Source organism: Pempheris klunzingeri, chromosome 1 (assembly GCF_042242105.1).
Source record: "Pempheris klunzingeri isolate RE-2024b chromosome 1, fPemKlu1.hap1, whole genome shotgun sequence".
NCBI lineage: Eukaryota > Metazoa > Chordata > Actinopteri > Acropomatiformes > Pempheridae > Pempheris > Pempheris klunzingeri.
The window spans coordinates 20,216,361-20,240,042 of record NC_092012.1 but is presented as its reverse complement, the minus strand read 5'-3'; the positions used below and the strand labels follow the sequence as shown (position 1 = coordinate 20,240,042).

The window sequence follows — 23,682 nt, the reverse complement described above, 5'->3', positions numbered from 1 at the left end:
AAAAATGAATCCTGAGAGAATATTTTTCTTTCTATTTCTCAGAGGATGAACCCCCCAGCGGTCCTGAACAGGACCAGAGTGTGCTGCCCGCCTCTGGAGGCAAACTATGTTGGGTGTGTGGTTGCCCTGGCAACAAAGCCTGTTCCCGCTGTCACTCTGTAACCTACTGTGGAAAACCCCACCAGACCCTCCACTGGAAACACTCGCACAAGAGGGAGTGCTGCAGCCAAGGTGCTGGCTACACACATGCATCTCCCCTCCATACGCTGAGCTGCCGTGTATACTTCTTCCAGCTTGACTTCATCTCTCTGCTCTGTCTTTTCTCTGTATAGAAGCATCCATTGTCACAACCTCTCCCTTCCTCTTCCCCGAGTCTGAGCTGGTCACTGAGCCAGAGGAGGAGGAGGAGGAGGAGGAGGAGGAGAAGGAGGAAGCAGAAGAAGATAGAGAGACAAAGGAGGCTGAAGAAGAGGAAAGGAGTGCAGAATGTCCCTCTTTAGCAGACAGTAAGCTTTCAGTTATGCCTGACAACTGGTCACATGAAGTCATTGACTGTATTAAATATATTTAAAAAATCCTGAAAGGTGCATATTTTAGTATTAACTCCAAAACTACCTCATGAGTTATTTTTCCTTTATAAATGTTCAATCAGCACCACTGTCTAAAGCCTTCATCCAAACTTTGTGTTCTGTGTTCAGCCCTGGCAGAGACGGACCTGGAGGAGATGGCTATGCAAGAGACTGAAGACAATAAAGTGTTCCAGCGATTTAAAAAGAGGATCGCACCAGAACCACACCAGGTACAAATGCACATACTCATTTGGAATCAAGACAGACAAGGTTTGAGTCCATCTCACAGTGCTTTGTTATGTTCAGGTGGTGCGTTACAGTCGTGGGGGCTCTCCCTTGTGGGTCTCCTCTCAGCACATCCCGTCAGATCAGGATGTCCCACCATGCACCTGTGGCGCCAAGAGGACGTTTGAGTTTCAGGTAGTCACTACCTGAGTCTGTTCAGTGCTCAGTAATCTGTCCTCTCACAGACTTACTTGGGTCCTTATTCTTTCATCTTAGTGCTGTTTCCTTGGCTTTTGTCACCAAACAGTCTTGAATGCCAACATGTTTATCTTAAGTTTGCAGGCTTAAGTAAATGAACATGTTTCTGATTTCTTATTTACGTGATAGTTGAACAACTTTAGATAAATCACAGTGGTAATGTGGCCACATGCTATATATGATTTAATTAAAAATGCTTAGCAGTATGGAAGATAACAAACGTGCGTGCTGAATTATATAAGTGACTGTTTGTGTCTGTCTCTTCCCACACAGGTAACAGTCTGGCTGTTGACCAGTATATGCAGTAATTCTGTGTGTGTGTGCTTCTTTAGGTAATGCCCCAGCTGTTAAACAGTCTGTGTGTGGACTCGACAGCAGCCAGTATTGACTGGGGGACGCTGGCTGTCTACGCATGCTCTGCCAGCTGTAACCATGACGACCAGTACTGCCCCGAGTTCATTTGGAAGCAGGACTTCAGCTCAGATGAACACACACAGATTAAACCGACATCATGTCTGTCTGCTGCTAAACAGAGTTTAGGACACAGTGATGCCTGTGAAGACTCGGCACTGAGGGAAGTGTTGTAGCATCACCTCCCATTTAATGGACTGATCAAATTAAAAGCCTCCCCCCAAGACTATCAAGGAGACTGAAGATGTATCGGGAAGGCAGATATTCTGGATTTGCACCAGATTTCTTTTGATGAAACAGCTTTATGACTGTAAATAGTCAAACACAAATTCTGGTTACAGTCTGTTTATGGTTTTCAGTCACTTCCAAACATTTTCTATCATATATTTAAATGCTGGAGTTAAGTACAATGCACCATGATACTAATTCTGGTTTCTGCCCCACCAGTGCAGCATAGTGTTTATACAGTAGGTCTAATAGAGCTCACAGTCAGGAAAACATAAGATACGACCCGTGCCTTACAATGTCACAATAAAGTTTTTATAGTTGTCTGAAGATGCTTTCCTGTGATTGTCTGCATTTTTTATTGGGTAAACAGTTCAAATACTAGACTTCATTATCTCCCACAGAGGTTATTGTAATGGAACCATAGCTGAACCATAACTAAAGTATATATTTTAAACATTGTACGTGGTTGCATGTAGAATAAAGCCGATTCTGGGACAACCTGATGGTTTGCATGTGCATAAATAATATATATATAAAATTATTGCAAACCATCAGGTTGTCCCTAATTCAATAGCAAGTCTGAAGAGAGACCAGAACTTTAAATAAATGACAATTACAGTATGATAAATGCTAAATCATTTATGAGTAACACATGTATAGACAGTTAAAATTGACAAATAGTTACACAGCAATATCTTTTTAAAGTTTGAAAGCATTAGTCACCATAAGTTAAGTCTGTAGTAACAAAACCATTGAGTGTACTGAATTGAGCAAGAAAGCATTTTAGTTAATGAATTCAACTTTTCATTTGAGTTACAGTTTTGCTGTTTTTTCAGTAATCTGATTCTGATAATCTGAAAAATCTGATTACACCTGCTTAATAGTTTAAGAAAACCAAAATGCAGTGAATGAGGGGAACCTAAACCATCACACCACTGTCTTTAGCCTTTCTTATATCTATAATACTGGCAGTGAGACTTAAACAGCACCAAAATGTTACTGTAGTAAAAGAAGCAGCTTTAACAAGAGAGCCAGTATGTACACATTTATTAATGCACAGTGCAGTACATTAACAATTTCAGAAGAAGCAGAGTTGTGTTTAGATGTGACAGGGCTTCCTGGTCTGCTGCTAAAAATCAAGAGTACCAAAGGAAAAGTATTCATTAACACTAAATGTAGCTTATCTGTCCGTACAGAAGAAGTCAGGAGGCTGACAGACACACAGGTAGTGACATCGACAGTCAGAGTTGCCGGTGAGACACAAACACACCAAGAAGTGCGAGTGTGTCGCTGAGCAAACCGTATGCACAACTGAGAGAGATTCACATTTGCTCAGATATAATTCTTCAAAAGAAAACTTTTAAATGGCAAAAAAATACATTTGAAAACTTTAATACATAATTTCAACACGATGCATAGATTATCTGCCATTACGATGGATTTTAGTGCTAGTGAATGTTAGACGCAAGATGTGAATTTAAGATAAGTGAAAGACAAGACTGCGTCTTTTCTTGATGTTTTTATAAGTACAAACGTATCAGGAACCCAAATAAAGTGACACAAACCTAGAAAAACTAACCAACAACTGCATGAGAACTTCAGCAGCAGGAACGATTCGGTTAACTTCTTTTAATCAAAAATTTAAGAGCATTCAACAGTTTGGGATAAACAGTCTCTCAAACTAAAACCATGGCAATTTCTGTTAATAAGAATACGGGCTGACAGACCCGAACGCGTAATGATACAACTTGGGGACCAGGCGGACAATTAATAAAAAGGCAATGTACAAAACTATTTAAAACTGCTTAAAATAAAAACAACAGTCCTCGTTGGACTGCTTCTCTTCTAATCAGTTATTTTTACATTTCTTTACAGTCTTATATACAATCATGACAACGGGAAAAGCCAAAAATAACTGGGCCAAAACAAAGAACGTTTCCAAATAAGTGGAGAGGTCTGTAAAATATACCATCATCTGTGATGGGAACACGGCAACAAAATGCTGTAAAAATCATGTCTTTCAAAAAAGTCTGAAACACAGGGACAAAAACTAAAGAAGAAAAAAAGAAACTCACGCCTCTGTACAACAGCCCTTACAGCAGTCCACTTGTAGAGGTCAACATACAGACGCCACTCGTGAATTTTAAAAAAAGTTAAAAAAGGGACAGGGGTAAAAGAAGGAGCTGCAGCTTCTACGTTGTCTTGCGAAAGCCTTTTAGGATGGGGTAGATGTTTTCAAACGCTTCGTAGATCTCTGCTCTCACTTTGGCACCTTGGAAACAACATGGGACACGTATCATTAACTGCTGAGCCCCTAAGAATGAGTGAAGCGAAGCCAGTAGCAGAGAAGAGCGAGTCTTACCTGTGAGTACAACTTTCCCAGAGACAAAAATGAGCAGGACGATTCTGGGTTTGATCATTCTGTAAATCAGTCCTGGAAACAACTCTGGTTCATAGCTGAAACAGACACATGTCTTTATTTTAGCAAGTAATATTAAGCAATGGTTCAATCATTACAATAAAATCAATTTGCTTTCTGCATACAGCTGAAAACCTATATACTGAATATTATTCCATTTTCAAACAATATTACAGGTTTACTGTCAAGCTGCACAACACACAAAACCAACAGAAATTACCTGCTAAACTGTTGATGTGTGAGAACTAATCCCTCCAGCCGAATGGGGAACTTGACGTCGCAGCTTCCCACCATGTTCTGAATCTTGAAGTCCAGGAACTTGGCAGGGAAGCCAAGCTTCTGCACCACACGAGCGTATTTTCTGGCAGCTAACCTTGACTGCTCCTCACTAGAAAGAGGGTGAGACGACGAGAGGCAGATTAAAGGAAAAGAAGGAGAAAATAGGACAAATATTATGGAGAGTAATAGAGATAAGGCGCAAGACGAGAAGGTTGTGAACATGTTATTGACGGTTAAGGCAGGTCAAGCATCCCAACTACAGACAACACCACTGTTGAAATCTGGCTTTTTCTGATAGACTTAAGCACTTGAAAGGTCAACAAAGAAGCTGTATTCTGACCTCTTTGCTCCAGTGCAGACCATCTTCCCAGAGCTGAAGATGAGTGCAGTGGTCCTCGGTTCTCGTATTCTCATGATGACGGCAGCAAAACGCTACAAGAAATGGAGAGAGCAAGAGTAGTGAAGCACGGGGTCCTGGTATGTGCAATACTCACTGTCATGGCTTAAAAGGTTCCATATAATGCAAACTGCATTTTTTTCATGTCTTTTGAACATAAAAATGGGTCCCAAGTGTGTCTACAGATCCTCCAAGTACAAGACTGTCATCTCCCTTTTCCTCCGGCTCCATCTTACAGTAAATATCTGTGAAAACACTCGTTTAGATTTGGCTTGTGATGTCACAAGGGGACCTGTTGACCATGTGACCTCCTCCAACCCTTCAGTAGGCTGACTGAAGGTCACGCTGACAACCTCCTGAATCTGCCTCGCTATTCGGCATTGTTTTCCCCACTATCACCAGCTCCAGTTATCAGAGATATTGAAGGTGAAAGCAAAGCAGCAGATTGTTCTGTTCTTCTAAAACAGAGCGATCAGACAGAGGCTGAAAACAGCTGTCTGCTATGCTAAAACTAAAGTGCTTTTTGAACATGAAACCATGTAAACCTGCTCTAGGAGGACCTCCAAATATGAGCACAAACTTGGAAATGAGCAGAATATGGGACACTTATTGGAACTGAGCCATCAATAACAAAATTGTCACCCATGCTTGTCCTGCTGTGACAAGTCAAAAGTTTGCTGAGAAAATGATGCATCAACACTGGCATGTGGTCTGGAAGAAAATGTTACAATTGTGTTGAGAAATAAGCTCCAGGTAACAAAAACACATCTAAAAGTAAGAAGAATGCCACATGTAAAAATCCTGTTAGTTTGGAAAGCTGTAGGAGGCCCAAATCTCCCCAATTCTCTACAACAGAGGTGGTGAGTGCAAAATTAGCATAACCAACTTTATATTTGTAGAAAATACAGCAGTTTGAAATAAATAAGAATTTTCTAAATTAAAAAAATCATGGCTGAGCTATATACATAGTATCCATAGCATATACATGGTGCTGTGTGGCAGTCTCACCTTTGGGTTGTACTCTGCATTCCTGGCTCTCAGGGCGATGGTCTTCAAGTCCAGCTTACAGCCCAGATTTACAGTGGACACTATGTTTCTAATAGGGAAAATCAGAAAAACAGACAAAAGTGAGTAAGAATCAAGTTAAATATATGGAATTAATGGCAGTGCAGTCAAAAACATTCATGACTAAACAGAAATGACACCAGCATGTAGTCTCTGAATAATCTGCTATATTCATGTTTAGTGTCTAAATAAATTCTAATTGACCTTCAGCACAATGGTCGTTGCCTGTGTTTCCCTATAGGATTATCTGTTAGTGAGCTTAACTTAAACAGCCACCACTGACTAAGGCACCATTACATAAATGGGAAGATTACGTGTATTAGCTTGACTACTTCCAACAGTGCCAGATACAAGTGGCATAAAGCGATACTTGGAATTCTTCACATCGGATATTAAACATACTGTAGCTGTGGTACTATCCCAGAGCTCTCCGATGCTGGGGTGGCGGGCGTGATGGGGGTCATGGGGGTCAGTGGGGTGGTGTAGAGTGGGGTGTTCCCTGGCAGTGCTGTGGTGGTCGAGCCCGCTACCGTCTGGGAATGGAAAAGCTGAGGGGTCTGCCCAGACGTTCCAGGAAGGCCTGGAGAATGAAGACGGTTAATTTTCTCTGCAATATGAACTGATGATACACACTTCCACCATGGTTCACACTTGGATAATAAGTAATGAAATTATTCAGATGGCACCAATTTCTGAGAATTTGTTCTCAGCTTGTAATGCAGTGAACGGCAGTAGAGGACGATGACAGAAGTGTGTGCTGCACCTGCGTTTGCCTGCTGTGCCTGTTGTTGCTGTGCCTGTTGTTGTTGTTGTTGCCGCTGCTGTTCCTCCAGTATAGACAAACTGTTGGTGTTCTGGACGGGCTGGGGCGTCAGACCTGAGCCATACGGCATCATGGGACTGAAGATTGGCATGCCTGGGGTCATGGCACCCTGCACAGGGACCAAGCAGAAACGCCACAATAAGAGCAAATGATACTGACAAATGAACTCATCGCTGGCACAACATATTTCACCAAGCATCACTTCTTTACTAAAATCAAAATGACAATGGTCAGTTGGTTTTGTAGGTTCAAAATGTTGGCTGTACAGATATGTGAATGGAACAGCAACACTCTGGGCTGATTTTAAACCGGTTAGATATCTTTGCAGACAAACGTTTAAGTTGGATTTCTATTTCTAAGCATTTAATGAAATTAAACAGCAATGTCAGAAATAGTTTTTAGAAGGTGTGCAGAATGTGTAGCTATGCCTTGGTTAGCTCATCATTTAGCTCCAGATTCTGGCTCAGATCAAAGACTCAATTTCAATGATGTGAGCGTCACACCTCCTCCAGTACTGGCCAGAGGAGGTGTATTAATATGAATACAAATCAGTCACAATACTGAAACTGCAGGTTTAAGATGGCACCTTTGCACCCTCAGGGAGATGGTGTGCCGGGCAGCTACAACCTGGTAAATCTGAATATGTTGAGGACAAGCTCACGCTGTTGGGAGGAGAGTTATAGATACCTGAGGGGAGGCCAGCCCCTGGAAGGCTGGTATACTGTTGTTTTGGTCCATCTCTGCAGCTCCTCACGTTAGTTCACTGCCACCAAGGAGCAGGAAGCAACACAGGCTGGATACGTTTAGACAGCAGGTGCCTCAAAGCACTGAGTGTGTGGTTTGGACAGCAGCAGGACAAACAGCAGCAACCCCAGCGGACTGCAATCTGCACAGACACACGTGTCTTCCTTCTCCTCTCCGGCAGCTATGTCCTGTCTGAAGAGATGAACAGATCCAGGGTTCACTCAGACAAACGCTCTCACAATCGTACTTGTTTTAACAGCGGTGCATCTCCTCAGGACTCGTACATGTCATGCACATCGGAGCGGCTGCAGCGGTGGCGCCAATACAACCACCACATTTAGCACGAACGTTACTTTAGCTCGTTCATTCATTTTGGCCCCCGAAGAATTATGTGTGCTTAATATATTTTAGCATGCACAGCACGGGTAACAGTATATGTGCACCGGAGTAGTCCTCCAGCAGGATGTCTTGATAGCCTTCAAAATGAAACATATCAACACACAGGCTAGCTGAAGTTAGCCGCAGAGCTAGCAGTAGCAATAGCAACACCAACGTTAGCCAACATGAAGCCGCAACACTAAGTCAAACGCGTCGTGCTGGGCAGCGACTTTATGAGCTAAAACAGTTGCACATCACTGTAACATCTCCCGGTGCGACACAGTACATTAACCACCAACTTACGCTCACACTCCTGCACTTCAAACCAGCACATGAACTGCATTAATTAAGCTTCAGCTTCGTTTCATCCTCGGTCTTGTGCTTTGGGTGATTCGGCTACTTCCGGAAGCGGAAGCTTTATGTTCCGCTGTGTCACAGTTCAGCGCAGGCAGAGCAAAGATGGCGTCGCTGAGTGACAAATCAGTTTGGGACGAAGTGGAGGATGGAATCGGTGAAGAAGTGTTAAAAATGTCCACAGAGGAGATAGTTCAGCGAACTCGTCTCCTCGACAGCGAGATAAAGATCATGAAGAGCGAGGTGCTGAGGGTGACCCACGAGCTGCAGGCGATGAAGGATAAAATCAAAGAAAACACGGAGAAGATAAAGGTGAACAAAACGCTGCCGTATCTCGTGTCTAATGTGATCGAGCTGCTGGATGTGGACCCCAACGACCAGGAGGAGGACGGAGCCAATGTGGATCTGGACTCCCAGAGAAAAGGAAAGTGCGCCGTCATTAAAACTTCCACTCGGCAGACCTACTTCCTACCCGTGATCGGGCTGGTGGACGCTGAGAAGCTGAAGCCCGGAGACCTGGTTGGTGTCAACAAAGACTCCTACCTCATCTTGGAGACCTTACCCACCGAGTATGACTCCAGAGTCAAGGCCATGGAGGTGGATGAGCGCCCCACAGAGCAGTACAGCGACATAGGAGGGCTGGACAAGCAGATCCAGGAGCTGGTGGAGGCCATCGTCCTGCCTATGAACCACAAGGAGAAGTTTGAGAACCTGGGCATCCAGCCACCCAAAGGGGTCCTCATGTACGGACCACCTGGCACCGGGAAGACCCTCCTGGCCAGGGCCTGCGCCGCTCAGACCAAAGCCACCTTCCTGAAGCTGGCCGGACCACAGCTGGTCCAGATGTTCATCGGGGATGGAGCGAAGCTGGTGAGGGACGCCTTCGCTCTGGCCAAAGAGAAGGCCCCGTCCATCATCTTCATCGACGAGTTGGACGCCATCGGGACCAAGAGGTTTGACAGCGAGAAGGCAGGAGACAGAGAGGTTCAGAGGACCATGCTGGAGCTGCTCAACCAGCTGGACGGATTTCAGCCCAACATGCAGGTCAAGGTAAAGATGCTGCCAACCAAAAAGAACCTGTTTAAACACCTTATGACTTTGTACACAGCATGTGTGTGCCTGAACAGAACGGCATCATTTAATAAACGAAGTGGTTTGCAGTGGTACACCTTCACATGAAGCATTCACATTTGTAGGAAAAGGAGAACTTTTAAAATGTTCAGTAAGACATGGGCACACTAAGCACGAGCTCTCCTATCTTTCTATCACCTGTATGATGCTTACAGTATAACCACGTGCACTTTTTTTTATTCTTTAGGTGATTGCTGCCACCAACAGAGTGGACATCTTGGACCCTGCGCTGCTCCGCTCGGGCCGTCTGGACAGAAAGATTGAGTTCCCCATGCCAAACGAAGAGGCCAGAGCCCGCATCATGCAGATTCACTCCCGTAAGATGAACGTCAGCCCCGACGTCAACTACGAGGAGCTGGCTCGCTGCACCGACGACTTCAACGGAGCTCAGTGCAAAGCTGTGTGTGTGGAGGCTGGTATGATCGCGCTGCGCCGCGGGGCCACGGAGCTGAACCATGAAGATTACATGGAGGGAATCCTGGAGGTCCAAGCCAAGAAGAAGGCTAACCTTCAGTACTACGCCTGAGGACACTGCCCGTGTCTGTGTTTGTGTGTGAGAGAGTCTTGCATTATTAAAACAGTTGTTGATTAAAAAATTGTTAAAGTTGATAATGAAGTTGGGTTAATAAAAGGAAATAAAATATCATAACTAAGTGTTCTTGTGCTTCTGTATTTTCACAGTTTCAGGTGATGCAGAATAATATCACAGTTTAAACAGTTCTGTCTTTATTGGTGCAACTATACTATCCCTACGCTGCTTTCCAAGCAGGTGGATTATTGCTGTTAATTCACTTTATGTATCAAGGTCTAAATTGGCTCATAAGTAAGTAATAAGTGAGGCCTTTTTGTCCTCAGTACTTGAACAATGTGCAGAAGTATTCCTAAAATTGACAAAAACTATCAAACTAAATAATGACAAACTAGAACTCTGTAGAAATAGAGGAATGAGGAATAACATGACTGGGAATTAAAACTCACCAGTGACAAACTAAGGGATAACGTCAAGAATCTTTTTTATATTTGCTGCAAATGGCTAAAAAACTAAAGTAACCCTGCACTAATCTCACATGTAGGAATGCAGAAGGTCAAGTGCTGTAATAATAAAGGATTTCCAGTGTCAGGACTCTGACACTGGAAATCTTTATTTTATATAGTGCGGTAATAAACAACTCCTCATACTGCAGATGGCTGCTAAAATACTGAAAATCATGTATAATGTAGATATCCTTAGATAACTTAAGACAGAAGAAAACTACAGTAATGACACATTCAATACTTGAGACACGACTCGAAAATGATTGTAAAATGCACAAAATATTTAAAGTGTTGCTCTGATTCAGATAGCTAAAACATTTGAGTGAAATATGAATATTAAGATGTATGGAAATGTGAAATGTATTTTAATAATTAATATATTGTCATAAAGATGACAGAGGAGGGTTCAACTCAAAGAAAGTTGAGTCTCAGTCATAACCATAGACTGTATGGTCATAACATTATAAAACTCAACTGTTCTCCCGATGGATAAGTTATAATCAACTATAAACTATTTCATCTTATCGATATCTGGTCACCAACATATTTCTTATCCTGATGCACAGATATCAGTTTTAGGCAAAAAGCTGCAGATATGAGACACATTCAAGCCACAACTCCTCCATTACTTTTACTTCTGGAGAAGCAGTGTACTTGTAGTTACTTTATTCTGTAGCAATACTTCTACTATATTTCAGTATCTTAAAAAAAAAACAAACACAATTTTAGGACAATCCCGTTTTTTGTTACTACAATTGAAGGAAACTACCCACCAACTGCAGCACAGTGAGTAGCATAAGCTACCTGAGACGGTGTGTCCATGTGTGAAAGACACGAAATGAACAAGACTCATTCTTTTCAATTCTTTACATTTATTAAGAATGTAAAAAGAACAGCAGAGTATGCATCCTTCCAAAACATAATGGAAAAACAGAGGAAGAGTCTAGGCAGAGCTGAGTGAAGAGCGTTCCTAGCTTCTTAGAACAGGAGTGCTGATTTACAATCAGACTGCAACCACAAATACAAGATGTAATGATACCAGAAATTGAAGGGCTAATTGTATAAAGCAGGAGAAAGGGGTCAATTTCAACGGATGTAAATTGTAAGTGGATATAAAAAAAATGGAATAGTCCCCACTTCAACCTGAATCAAGACGCAACTTCTGGATTACCACTCCTATTTCAAGACGCTTGATGTTAAAGGGGCCATTTCAACATAGTGAGTGTGGAAAACACAGACCAAAGCAGAAAGCAGAGACGGAGGAGCATTTCCCTCCTCAGTCCTTCCTCAGTGGTATAGTCTGCTCGCTGATGCCCTCCTTGGTGATGATGCAGATCCGAAGGGTGTCTCCGGTGTACACGTCTCTCTCTGCTGCAGAGATGAAAACATCTTTGACCAGCTGAACCGCTTTGTCCTCAGTCAGAGGAACATGCTGCACACCCTCCATGTTCTTGAAACCAATCTGTAGAAGGAATGACAAACATAAATGTACCTTGTTCACTGTAAGGAAACTTAGTTGGAGTACTGCATTATCTACACACCTGATGATATAGTGGGATTGTGGGACTGACAGGTCAGTGTGCAGCATGTGTTACTTACCTGGTTGTCTAGTAGTGGTTGTAACATGGCGCTTGCTGATCCTCCAGCCTTGTAAGTGTCTCTCTGGTAGGACCCCACTGGGTCAAAACTGTACACTGCTCCCCTGCCTACATTACATACACGAAACATTGCAAATGAAAGCACTTAGTCAAGACATAGTCAAACTTTATACAAGTTCAAGCTTGGACATAATAAAGATAACAAACTTACTGTGTGTGAGTGTGTGTGTACAATGAAGCAACAATCCAAGCAACATTGAGAAGTACCCACCTTCTTCATCCAGTCCTCCGATGATGTTGTAGACGTAGTAGGGGAAGAACCTCCTGCCATACAGGATGGTGGACAACATGGCTGCAATGGCTCCGCTGGTCATTGTCTTGTTGTTTGAGTGTTTGTACATCTGAGAGAGGTGGGGGAACATTGGTTCAGATGTTATTAACAATTAAGTAACGCCTGATGTCCTCTGTAGGTCTGTAGGTCTCTGACGTCCTTGTTGTTAACTAACTGTGGTGACATTGGACACTACAGAGGTGCTTGTAACATTTGCAAGATTGAATAGATACATCAGCTCTGTCGCAGACATTACGATCAACACATTCCACTGGTGTGCAAACAGATGCAGGACAGTCAGCAGAGTGGGAACAGTTGAAACTAAAGAGAGAGTGAAACCAAAAAACAAAACTTGCTGCATCAGCACACCTTTAGTCTGGCATCAATGATTTTGGTCAGAGTCAGGCAGTCTCCATGGAAACCACTGCAGCCAATGACAGTTGTGTCTGTCCTGTAAAGGGAAGGAGAAGCACAATAATCAGTGACAGTCAGAGCAGCATGTTCTTCACTTGGCTTCGGTTCCTGTGTTAATGACAAGTGATTTAGGTCACAAATATCATCAGCTGGTGCTTTGCTGAGGGAGACTACAGCTGGTCAAAAAGCTCCAAGCAGGAACCAACTATAATCTCCTTATTATCTGAGCATAGCTGTAGTGACTTCAGTGGTTGCACTTCTAGTTAAACCAATAACTGCTTTAATTAGGTTTACACTGAACTATGAAACAAGCAGGTAAACTGGCCAGATACACAATAAAGAGAGCTGTCATGGTGTCGTCCTACTGCAGATCTGCTGCCGGGAAGTAACAATGTGCACTTACAGCTTGTAGCATTTCGGTGAGTCCCGGCTGTGGATTGAGTAGCCTTCACTGAGCCTGGTGTCTGAGGCGACGATGGCAAAGTTTTCCCCTGCAACAGCTAGTACAGTCCTGAAAAGAAACACAACAAAGCCTGCTGAAGTTATCCTTTAAACCACCACACCAAACACAAAAAGCACTGTTGTCCCTGAGTGAGGCTAACGGAAGCTATGCTAATGATTCGAAACTGAAACTGTGGTATTAATTAATCTTTTCATATCAAAGATAGGATATGTAAGTGATGCTTTATGAGATGGACAAAGAACATATGTTCTGATCGCATACTTTTTCATTAACTTCCCTTTTGTTTAGTTTCAGTGGGCATATCTAAGCTGGTTAGCTAGTTAGCACAGCCCCATTAGATGTAAACGTTAACGCTAGCTAGCAGGCTAACTAGCCAGCAGTTGATAAATCACACTCACCCTCCGTTGAAAGCGTATGGTGAGAAGCGGTGCTCTACCGGACCAGTGTAATGATAGTCTTTCATCTTCCCAGGGTCTCCAAACGTATGCGCGGAAAGCATTTTTATGTCAGACAGCCAACGGTGTTGAAGATTCAGTCCGGTAAACTCGCTGTATCACTGCAATATGGCAGCCTCTTCTTTTACAGTCATCACACCCGCGCGTTCAGCTGCACTCTGCGCCACAGCGCCCCCATAGGCTGTCTGACGTAGAGCAGGAGCCCTCACAGTGGGAGAGAGAGGGACCAGCGTTTAAGATCTGATCCTGGTCTACCCTTTTCCTAATATTTCACAATTCAGAATAAGATGTTTAAGATGTGTCAAAAGCAGATATTAAATATTTGCCAAGTCTAGATTAGCAGTTCGCTGATTGGCATATTATTCGACCAAAGAGACCTACAGGACATGTGATGCTAATTTGTGTGCGATCTGAATTCAATTATCTGGGTAACAGCACTTAATGACAGTCAAACCACCACTGGGTGGAAAAATAATTAGAATACCTGAAAATTCATACATTCAGGGGTCATAAGAGGCTGACTCACTCTTATTGCAGCGATGGCTGTGTATATGGGACTGTTTTGTCAAAATGTAAAATAAAACTACTTGAAGCTTTATAGTCATAAAGCATAGGCAGCACACATCTGTTTTCACTGCAGTAAAGATCATTTTGCTCTTTAGTATCAAAACTAGGATTCCATTTAACAGAGTACACAATACATAAGCAATGAATCTTTTTAGGTATCTTTTATTGGAAAAAAAAAAACACTTCTTAATTCAGTGGCTAAGACATTATTAGCAACAGATACTCCTCAAACAACCTGTTTCCCCAAGTTCAGTACAAAACGGACAAAATAATTAAAAAATAAAAACTTAAGAAACTTCTTTCAAGCCGACTGCAAAAATATCAGTTGACTAGTCATAGCTGATGGATTTTCACTTTCAATGTAATTACAGTGAGTGGTTACATTTTTGCAAAATAATTAATAGTGGAGGGCTGACAGCAAAATCAATACACGTAAAGTGAGACACTTCCAGTAATCAAGACTCGCACATAAATACCTGAAAAGCCATGAGGTCTACCACAGTCAGCGTGTATTACACAGGATCACAAGCACCGTGTCATTACGTCAGACAAGACTTTGTTTAAATAAGATTTCTCCTTACTGGCCTTCCTCATTATTAAATAACTGTTTATTAAAAATACCAATTGCAGTTTATTAGATACAAAAAACACATACAAACCTTTTGTTTTGAAAGAAACTGAATGACATTGATTGTTCCAGTAGTACATCATCAAAAGCACCATTTGTTCAACTGAAACAGCTTCTGAGGAAACATCTCACCACTGCAGAAATGCTATGATAAAGACACGACTCGATTCATCACGTTCATGGAGCAGGACTGCACTGATACTGTGCAGACCACAGGATTTAGTGCATTACATTTGGATGGATGGATGCATATGTATGGCATGTGCAGTTGAGTCAATGCCTAACATTACAGAGCAGAGACGCTGAGCTGAATTTAATGCCTAATCTGGATTGTTTTGAGCACATGTCTGAGGTATAATCTGTTTTACAGATGGAAAATAAGAATACTGTGAAATCTGTGCGACTGACTGCGATTTAAGTTATAGGCCTGCTTACTGATGTCAAAGCGTTCATGGAGAAGATTAATACATTTGTTTTCTAGTGTTAGCCTGCGCATAGAGACCTGTCAGTCATTACAGAGTAACAGCAGGTGTGTTTGGATTGTTGGCATTTAGTAGAGGGGCTACACTTCTGTTTACTTTGGATGATTTTTTCTAAACATGCACAGCTTTTTCAAATGATTGAACAAATGACATTTGTGCATTTGTGTAGAATTTGGTCAAAGTATTGTGGTTCATGGCGCCGTTGATCATTTTTTAGCCGACTTGGACTTCTTCGGTGTTTTGGCTCCTCCCTTCTTCTTGGGTGTGGTGAAATCTTTGTCGCAAACCTCACAAACCCACAGGCCTGGAGAAACAGAGAGAATTAATTGATGACAATGAAAAAAACAGAACCACATTTTAAAAAGCAGCCAAACTAAATGAGCAACTGTAATGGAACTGTTGTGTGTGTGAGTCCGCTTAGCCTGGAGTAAGAGGTTGTGTTTCTGTCTGCCCACAATACGCTGTGCTTATATGTGTGTGTCCATCCATTTACCAGTAGGTATAGAGTCCATGCCCACGCAGAACGTGTGGTATCCCCGGTCACATTTGTCGCAGAACATCATTTCGTCCTCATGGTGGGGCTGCTGGCACACCGTGCACGTCTTACACTCCATACACTGCCAGTGGTAGGTCTGGATCACATTCACCAGCTGGCCGCTCATGTCCAAGCAGGACGGATGGCCTAAAGTTTATGGACACAGAGAAACGTGCACAGACGCAAACATGCAAACACAGAGCCAGAGACATGCAGCCACACACACACACAGAAATAAAAACATCACACATGCGCACAGGCACACATAAGGAAGCAAGTGAGACAAAAACAAAAAGACACAAAAACAGACAATGTGAAAAGGCCCACTCATCCCCACACATCACACTAAGCTCTTACTAGCAAGAGATGAGCATTTATCCACTAACATAGCAACATTACAAACAGCAAACATCTAGACACTCACATCTATCCTAAAGTCAGCTTCAAAGTTTTGTTGTGAGACTACAAAACAAAGACACAGCTGATGCTAGAGATGATTAGTCAATGCTAATAATTTCAATCATCTATTAATTTGATGCACCACTGATGTTAAACAAATGAGTCAGAGTGACACATAAAAAAATGAAAATACGAAAAATATGATTACTGCTTATGTAAATAAAGCTTTTATTCTGGGGAGGGTCATTTACACAAGAATGAACACATTTAATTGGTTTAAAGTGGAACAAAAGATAACATATATAAAGAAGGAACTGTCCTTTAAAGTTGACATTGTGACTTACCGCTGTTATCACATTGGGAGCAGTGAATGAGAGCCTCTGGCTTGCCCTTCTTGTTGGCCTCTTTACCCTTCTGGCAAATGCCACATATAGCATTGGGAATGACCTTAGGCTGCAAGGGCAGAATAATGCTATAAAACCCACAAGTATCCTGTAGTCATGGACAATATAGTAGTTCAACAAGTTCAAGATTAACGCCTGGAGAAAAACAAAAAGAGCACTTGATCCTGACTAGCGAAGGCTGGTTTATACACTTTAAACACAAACTGCATCACTTGGCATTAAAGCTCCTGTCCAACTATGTCTGATAGTTTTAAATGTAACACCAGGTTCTTGCTGTTGTCGATGAGACAGGGAGTGACACCAGGTTACTGGGCCTCAGACCACTGGACAGAATTGTTCTAAATAAGCTGCAACAGTGTGCAAAGTACCAGGAGATAAAAATACATTTTAAGGGATCTCATGTCATCTATGACAGGTATATTTTCTCTGTGGTCAAGTGGTGACTTCCTTAATAGCACAGTAAATGGTAGAATATTGCAGTGCTGCTGTTCTTAATACAAAAAAGACCAACATCACCCATTATTTATCATGTAAGAATGCTCAATGCTATTGGACATGGATATGGACATCTTAAGAGTTACTTTCTATGTAACAAACCTTTCAGTTCAACAGGGGTCAGAGAGGAAAGAACCAGAGCAGACAGATAAGCAAGTCTGAGGACATTTAAATCAGGATGCCACATAGGAAAAAGCAAAGTGTTTAACACTGTCAAAATGGAATGCTTTTATAGAAAGCCACACGATTAAAACAGGGAGGACTGAGCAAGAGCTTATATTCAGATGGCAACAAACTTTATACATAACTAAAAGGAACAATGTGACTCAAACTTAGATCAACTTAAGAAACGTCTGTGCAATAGTATTTAGAGCAAAAATGTGTGTGTTACAGTGAGTTTGTTTCAAAGCAGCCTTGAGGACAGCAGGTACGGTTATTTTTCACTACTTGGGATCGTGACATCCTTCATTAAAATGTCCCCTGACATGAACAGGTTAGACTAAACAGATATAGGAACAGAACTATGGGTCAATAAAGGACACAGATTGGTGATGACGACAATCCAAGACTAGAAAGCAGAGAGCTAAACTAACAGAAAGACAGCAGCAGGAGAGGGAAATAAGAAAAAGGAGGAGCTGGACATTTTCATACATACTCCCTACGCATATCCAAATAAATACTCTACCAAGATCACTTCCTTAAGATTCAACAGCTACTGTGAACTGTCAGACTGTAAAAATGTATTTGTGGCTACATGGCATGCTCTCATTAAGCAGTGCCCAACCAACACATAAGGACAAAAATGAGCAATTCATGAGGTTGAACTGAGCTAGTTTGAATGATGTTTATTCTAAATGAACTGAATTTGGTCAACACAAGAAATACTGCATTATATTTACATAAACAGAAAAAAACTCTCACTTTCAGGCATGTTTGCTTTTATATGATCTAGTAACTTTCGTATGGCGTCATATAGCTCTAAACATTATCTATAATTTAAACACAGCGGCATACATACAGAGACACAATAACATGGGAACTCTATACTGACTGACCACATCCACTCATCCATTTTAGATCAGTGGACCACATGGTAACACATGTTGTTTTTACTTTTATTGTCATGTTAGTGATTATGTCTCTGCTTTCAAGTGATGTCTATGATGTGAATAAATGAGAAGATCTTCGGTCAATGCTACAAATGCTAACCTTTTAGGTGTGCCTCCAAGTTCCCGAAATCTGCCTGGGCTTAACGTTCATTATCTGGTGAAACTGAAACTCTGACCCTTCATATTCAATATGTCTGACATATAAAATGATGCTCCTTCTGAGAATCAAAACAGCAATCTATAGAATCTGCTGCAGTTGATGTTAATGTAGTACATGTGATATTACTGTATGCAACTGCATCTGTGTGATGTAGTTGAATGAAACATGTATGCATGTCTAAGCTACAGAAAGGCTAATGGGCTACATGTCACATCTATGGTGCAAAAGAGATTTAACATGTATGTACACTGCAACATGTATCACATTGTGAACAGAATACTTCTGCAGAGGCAATTAGTCAATCTAATTCCAACTTAGTTGATCATTATTAGTTTTTATTCATGAGCTGTTCATGAAATACCACACTATTAATCATTGAAGTCATCATTATCCACTGCACATACTGTAAATGGTAGCCAGACCAGAGCGAAGTAACGTTAATCAGCTGCATCACTGACTCAAAGTTTTTTGTCTTTTGTGGACACATAAAGTCATTAGAAAGGAGGAAACCTTTTATCTACTGGAACCTTCTGAAAAGGGGACTGGCACATTTCAACGCTACAGGGACTTTACTTTGGATGATTTATCAGTGTTACAACATGATGAATCGTGAAGAAATGCCTGAAAACCGTTGCATCTATAGGTCCTTTTTCAGCCGCCACAAACTGATACAGTCCAGGGATATTATGTTACTGACTACCTCTAGTGAATTCTGGCTACAAACATGCCATGCTGTGTCTGTAGACTCAAAAGTATATGCAAAATGGTCTAACAAACAAAGGTCAAGTTAAAACAAACTGAAACACACTAAAACTGGTAATTGCTTTAAACATACACTAGAAAAGGACCATGCCCACACCAAGCTGAGCTGAACTCAACTGGACTTACCCAGGTCCATCACACTCTCATTAATGGGAATTTACCAGCATATTTTTAGGTGTACTGCAATGTGGAGGATTGGAAATATGAAACAGACATCAATATGGCTAGCACAGTGGGCTGGAGGGAAGTGGTACAGTGAAATAATCCATCTACAGTCCCTCATTTATTTCAAAGTGACTACCGAAGACATGCCATGGCTGGGTGCTAAAGAAAGGTAAGCTGATGTGGGGCTCCAAACCCAGACAGACAGCATCCAGACTACTTCTAGCTCAGCTCAGCAACAGTGTGAACAAGGTCAACAAGTCCTCATCTCTCCAAGATAGCGGAGGGACAAGTAAAGCCCATGTCAAACAGCTGTCTGATACGTATTAACAGATTAACAGTACATCACATGGTGTATAAACAAAGCATATTGTTATACGAATACACACTTAAAACAATAAGGTTAAGTGCACTCTACACTTCAGATATAAATATTAAAATTCTCTAGTGTTAACATGAACTACTTTTTAAAAGCAACCACAAGTTGTATGTGGTTTATATTTTCTGTATCAGGGTAACAAAAAAACTTTTCTTTTCAAAACTGAAAAAGGAAAACTAGCAGCCAAAACATCCACTTACTTGTCTTGGAAGTATCTTTTTTTTTTTTTTTGACAAGCGAGGACAGACAAGAGGTATATTGAAGACATTCAAAAGGAAAAAAACTTTTTAAGTTCAAATTTGTCTTCACTGAAAACCCAAAAAAGTGAAAGTGCAGTGAAAAAGAAACAAGTGAATTGTTCCTTTAAAATGTTCTTATTGCTCACAGTCTGGTACGCAGAGGGGAAAAAAAGCCACTTGGCAATCATAAAAACAAAAACTGAAGACAGGACCCCCAGTGTGTGTGTGTGTGTGTGTGTGTGTGTGTGTGTGTGTGTGTGTGTGTGTGTGTGTGACTCTGTGTGTGTGTGACTCTGTGTGTGTGTGTGTGTGACTCTGTGTGTGTGTGTGTGTGTGTGTGTGTGTGTATGTGGAACAGGTTGTCCCAGCTGAAAAGCTGACAAACTGTAGAAGCCGTAGAACAAAGTGAAGAAAGCTAGGGAGGGGTGGCGGGATGGATGGAGTAAGGGAGTGGTAGTAGTAGAAAGAGGAGGAGGGGGTAGAAAAGTGCTGCTGCTGTTGTTGGAGAAGAGTTCAGGTGGTTTTGTCCTCTACCTTGTACCCTGGGGTGGATTTGTGGGAGGCAGAATGGCGATGGCTGCCGTCTTTGCCCGGCGTGGATGTCCTGTCTTTGGCCTTGGACTTGGGGCCTTGTCCACCTGCTCCCTCCTGGCTCTCCACGTCGGATGTGTTGCCTGATGAGCTGTCCTGTAGAGCAGTAGAAGACAGGGAGGACAAAGCACAAAGGAGTTAACGGCAATGTATAATTATGTGCTACAATGTAGACATCAAAGTCAAGTTTAATAGAGGTTAATGATTCTGACACATCTCTCACACAACTGTTTGCACAGTTGCATAGTAAACTTCTACCATTAAGCATCTCTATCACTAATCCAGGACGGACGGATGATCAGACAAAGATTCAGGCTGCTAGAGTAATACATCCTCATGGCTTACAGATGAATTCTTCTTTTTTTCATCCTTGCCATCCTCTGCGTCGTCCGAGTCGGGTTCTGAGTCCAGTGCGGGGAGCTCTGGATCCAGAGGAGGCTCAAACAGAGCTGTATTCAACGGCAAGTATCGCAGCTCATTGGGAGAGTATCTGTCATAGACAACACAATGATGCGTCAGGGCCAACGTGTACACCGCAGAATCAAGAAAACACGGTTTCACTTGGGAAAAGGTGCCATAATTAGAGGTTTGTTATCTTGACTTTACAAAAGGATTTGGATACAATTTATCCAAGTGTGCAAAGTACCTTTTGTAGTAGTCTTGGAACTGTCCTGGTATGAGAGCCACAGGGTAGGGGCCCGTCCTTGTTAGCTCTGGAGCCAGCACCTTGAACCTGCCCTGGGGCACCTGGATGATCTGAGAAAACGCAGAAGAGTCCTACAGTGAACACTACCAATGCTACACAAAGCTGCTCTCTGAACTCCTGCAGCATCTCACTGAGTGTAGATCTGCTTTTCCGGGTGGGACTTACATGAGTCTGGAGGTCAAAATAAGCTCTCCTCTCCTCCATGCGCTCCCTGTTGAAGTTACTGTTGAACTCTGCAGCTTTCTTAGCTGCCTTCTTGATGTACTCAGGAACCTTGCTAGCCTCCACCTTCTGAGGGTTCTGCTGCTGCATTTGCTAAGAAAGACAACCAAGACTGTAAGAGATATGTACATATATGCATGTCGAGGACTTTCATTGAATGCTTTACTGTAAAATAAAATGCCACAGTAGTCATCAGCACCAGGATATTACTTTAGCTTCTGTACTTACAGAGTACTCTTTAGCTATTCTCTGCCGCTCTCTCTCCTGCAGTATGACTGAGTATTCAGAGTGTTTGGTGGGATATTCCTTGATCATCAGATCTATTACCTCATCGCTCCGCAGAGCTGTCAGGCCTGGACACAAACAAGAGACACACACTGACTAAATCGAGCACCCTGTGAGGTAAATCTTATAAAGAAGGTACCAGGCAACCTGTACTGTAAATGCACCGTGTTTAGACAACGTTAAGAGTTTGTTCAGTGTAGTCAAACATTTTAAACTGCTCTGAGAGTGTTAGGTGTGGCTCCTACCAAGAGTACACTGTGTCTCAGTAATGACGTTCTGTTCACGCAGGTAAAGCTTCTCTTTGTGGGACAGGTCTCTTCTCTCCATATCTACAGGGTGACAAAAAAACAAACGTCACTGGTCAAGGAACAGCCTCATTCTTCTTCACATCAGAACATGAGTACAGAAGCGTCATTACAGCATTATGACAGCAGACAAAAACTATGCATAGCTACTACTACTGAGGCCGGTCTGTCCTCTAAATGCCCCTACTTGTATTGTTAATGTATTATTCCAGTAATAATACTAATAAGCATACAAGTCTCAAACAAATAGTATTATAGTATAGAATGAACAGAAGAGTACAACTTCAGTCTTACCAGGATACTTCCTCTTGAAGGATGTGACTCCCAGATACTCGCTGACCTGCTCCTGTAGCATGTAGTATTCTCCTGTGTCATCTGGAGGCCATTTGTACTCTGTAAGGTTCTCTGCTGGGAAATACGTCGGGCTGGAAGGGGGGGTGGAGGGACAACAGGGGTTGATGACACATTTCTTTACAAGCATGGAGAATATGATAGGAAGCTGGTGGAGACCATCAGGTTTTTATGGGTGGAAATTAAGCCAAATCACACATAATAGTCTGTGGAAATTGTATTTCAAAATAAAGTATGTAAAAGGAGTCCACGTGAGACTGAAGAGATCCACATGTGTAAATCCAGCTACCAGGACCAGAAAAAACTAAAGTTAAAATATGTTATATGATAACATAAAAACCTGTGAGCCCTTATATTATCAAGACTGCTTAAAAATTCCTGACAATCCCAATTTCTTTCTTTATGCAATGTATCAAGCCAACCTACCCCAGATCTTGACTGGAGGTGTCACAGCTTCGAGAGCTGTCCCCTGAACCCATTCTCCTTCTCTTGGGGGGCTGGCTGCCATCATTGGACTCCTCTTCTATTGCATCCTCCTACAGAGCAAAAGAAAAACACACACAGTTAATATTAATAAAGCCAGGATAGTCTATTCTATTACAAAATCTGCCTGAGTGTTTCTATATGAAGCACAGGTGGAAAAGATGGAAAAATGACGTCGGTGTCAGACAAAAACAAAAGCATGAGCTTGCATGAAGAGTCGGTGACTGATAACAGGGAGGGAGCGGGCACAGAAAAGGGTTAACATTACCGCTGTCAAATCACTCATATCTACAGAATCTGACGCTCAGGCTCTTAGATGCACAGTAAATAAATCCTAAATATTTGTAAGCACGACAGAGAAAATGTCATTTATTCCCAACACTCGGCACACTTTACAAAACAATGAGGTGATGCTAGTGTCGCTAACTGTAATGGAGGTAGCCGTTGGACAGCTAACTAGCCGTTAGCTGAGCGAACAACCGCGCAGAGCTCCGTGAACAGAGCTAATTATTGTTGGTGTTTTCTGCAGAATACAAAAGTCACCTTGATGGATTGTGCGCCAGGGGTAGCTGGGTTGCTATCGCAGGGCGGTCTAACGGGGAGCACGGCAGCCATAGCTCGTTTAATGAAGCCTGCAACCAGGCTAGCTCACTAGCCACTTCTCCGTGTTCTTCTTCGTGTATGGTTTTGTGGCGGTTGGCAGACGTTAAGGCACTTAATCGCCACCTGCTGGGCTGGAGTGCAGGTTAGGCGTGAGCTATTATCTCACTGTATTTGAATCAGTAACGCTATTTAGATAATATACACAACAAGTACATTTTTTGGAAATTTTGATAATACT

At 42.1% G+C, this 23,682-nt stretch overlaps 5 protein-coding genes across 6 annotated transcripts in view; 2 read left to right on the top strand and 3 right to left on the bottom strand.

Annotated features, from left to right (window-relative positions):
- Positions 1-1,999, top strand: part of pdcd2 (programmed cell death 2) — a 3,840-nt gene extending 1,841 nt beyond the window's left edge. Inside the window, exons 5-9 of the mRNA XM_070830608.1 lie at positions 43-231; positions 333-506; positions 699-799; positions 876-989; positions 1,385-1,999. Of these exons, the coding sequence (XP_070686709.1) occupies positions 43-231; positions 333-506; positions 699-799; positions 876-989; positions 1,385-1,639 (833 nt within the window). The 3' untranslated portion in view covers positions 1,640-1,999. The remainder of the gene's footprint in view (positions 1-42; positions 232-332; positions 507-698; positions 800-875; positions 990-1,384) is intronic.
- Positions 2,000-2,723: 724 nt separating this feature from the next.
- Positions 2,724-8,177, bottom strand: tbp (TATA box binding protein). Of its 2 annotated transcripts, none has more exons than XM_070850536.1 (9): positions 8,100-8,177; positions 7,362-7,610; positions 6,615-6,783; positions 6,254-6,431; positions 5,795-5,882; positions 4,730-4,821; positions 4,331-4,498; positions 4,054-4,148; positions 2,724-3,963 (listed from the first exon to the last, which is right to left on the bottom strand). In XM_070850536.1, exons 2-9 carry the CDS (start codon positions 7,410-7,412, stop codon positions 3,884-3,886), a joined length of 921 nt encoding a protein of 306 aa, XP_070706637.1. In that variant the 5' UTR covers positions 7,413-7,610; positions 8,100-8,177; the 3' UTR covers positions 2,724-3,883. The 2 variants fall into 2 exon arrangements, with proteins under 2 accessions (XP_070706637.1, XP_070706718.1); XM_070850617.1 differs by having other exon boundaries at positions 7,362-7,606.
- Positions 8,178-8,239: 62 nt separating this feature from the next.
- Positions 8,240-9,930, top strand: psmc3 (proteasome 26S subunit, ATPase 3). The gene is made up of 2 exons (XM_070832420.1): positions 8,240-9,200; positions 9,469-9,930. The coding sequence occupies exons 1-2, from the start codon at positions 8,256-8,258 to the stop codon at positions 9,805-9,807; spliced, it is 1,284 nt and encodes a 427-aa protein (XP_070688521.1). The 5' UTR covers positions 8,240-8,255; the 3' UTR covers positions 9,808-9,930.
- Positions 9,931-11,168: 1,238 nt separating this feature from the next.
- On the bottom strand, positions 11,169-13,699 carry psmb1 (proteasome 20S subunit beta 1). Its single transcript, XM_070851767.1, has 6 exons — positions 13,521-13,699; positions 13,063-13,170; positions 12,615-12,696; positions 12,186-12,315; positions 11,916-12,022; positions 11,169-11,778 (listed from the first exon to the last, which is right to left on the bottom strand). The coding sequence occupies exons 1-6, from the start codon at positions 13,619-13,621 to the stop codon at positions 11,593-11,595; spliced, it is 714 nt and encodes a 237-aa protein (XP_070707868.1). The 5' UTR covers positions 13,622-13,699; the 3' UTR covers positions 11,169-11,592.
- A 591-nt stretch (positions 13,700-14,290) lies between these two features.
- On the bottom strand, positions 14,291-23,501 carry phf10 (PHD finger protein 10). The gene is made up of 12 exons (XM_070827609.1): positions 23,385-23,501; positions 22,785-22,894; positions 22,302-22,432; positions 21,948-22,031; positions 21,646-21,770; positions 21,361-21,510; positions 21,136-21,245; positions 20,835-20,979; positions 20,433-20,585; positions 16,533-16,641; positions 15,748-15,936; positions 14,291-15,558 (listed from the first exon to the last, which is right to left on the bottom strand). The coding sequence occupies exons 1-12, from the start codon at positions 23,454-23,456 to the stop codon at positions 15,461-15,463; spliced, it is 1,476 nt and encodes a 491-aa protein (XP_070683710.1). The 5' UTR covers positions 23,457-23,501; the 3' UTR covers positions 14,291-15,460.
- Positions 23,502-23,682: the final 181 nt, after the last annotated feature.

Bases quoted from the DNA above. Each gene is read 5' to 3' on its own strand.
- tbp (XM_070850536.1), bottom strand. From the start codon at position 7,412: ATGGACCAAAACAACAGTATACCAGCCTTCCAGGGGCTGGCCTCCCCT. The intron at 6,432-6,614 runs GTGCAGCACACA...TTCATTCTCCAG, and splicing joins GGCACAGCAGGCAAACGCAG to GCCTTCCTGGAACGTCTGGG. The intron at 4,499-4,729 runs GTCAGAATACAG...CCCTCTTTCTAG, and splicing joins GTCTGCACTGGAGCAAAGAG to TGAGGAGCAGTCAAGGTTAG.
- psmc3 (XM_070832420.1), top strand. From the start codon at position 8,256: ATGGCGTCGCTGAGTGACAAATCAGTTTGGGACGAAGTGGAGGATGGA. The intron at 9,201-9,468 runs GTAAAGATGCTG...TTTATTCTTTAG, and splicing joins AGCCCAACATGCAGGTCAAG to GTGATTGCTGCCACCAACAG.
- psmb1 (XM_070851767.1), bottom strand. From the start codon at position 13,621: ATGCTTTCCGCGCATACGTTTGGAGACCCTGGGAAGATGAAAGACTAT. The intron at 12,697-13,062 runs GTAAGTGCACAT...TTCCCTTTACAG, and splicing joins TCACCGAAATGCTACAAGCT to GACAGACACAACTGTCATTG. The intron at 11,779-11,915 runs GTAAGTAACACA...TTCCTTCTACAG, and splicing joins AACCACTACTAGACAACCAG to ATTGGTTTCAAGAACATGGA.
- phf10 (XM_070827609.1), bottom strand. From the start codon at position 23,456: ATGGCTGCCGTGCTCCCCGTTAGACCGCCCTGCGATAGCAACCCAGCT. The intron at 22,032-22,301 runs GTAAGACTGAAG...GTCACCCTGTAG, and splicing joins CTTCAAGAGGAAGTATCCTG to ATATGGAGAGAAGAGACCTG. The intron at 21,246-21,360 runs GTAAGTCCCACC...GCGTTTTCTCAG, and splicing joins ATTTTGACCTCCAGACTCAT to ATCATCCAGGTGCCCCAGGG.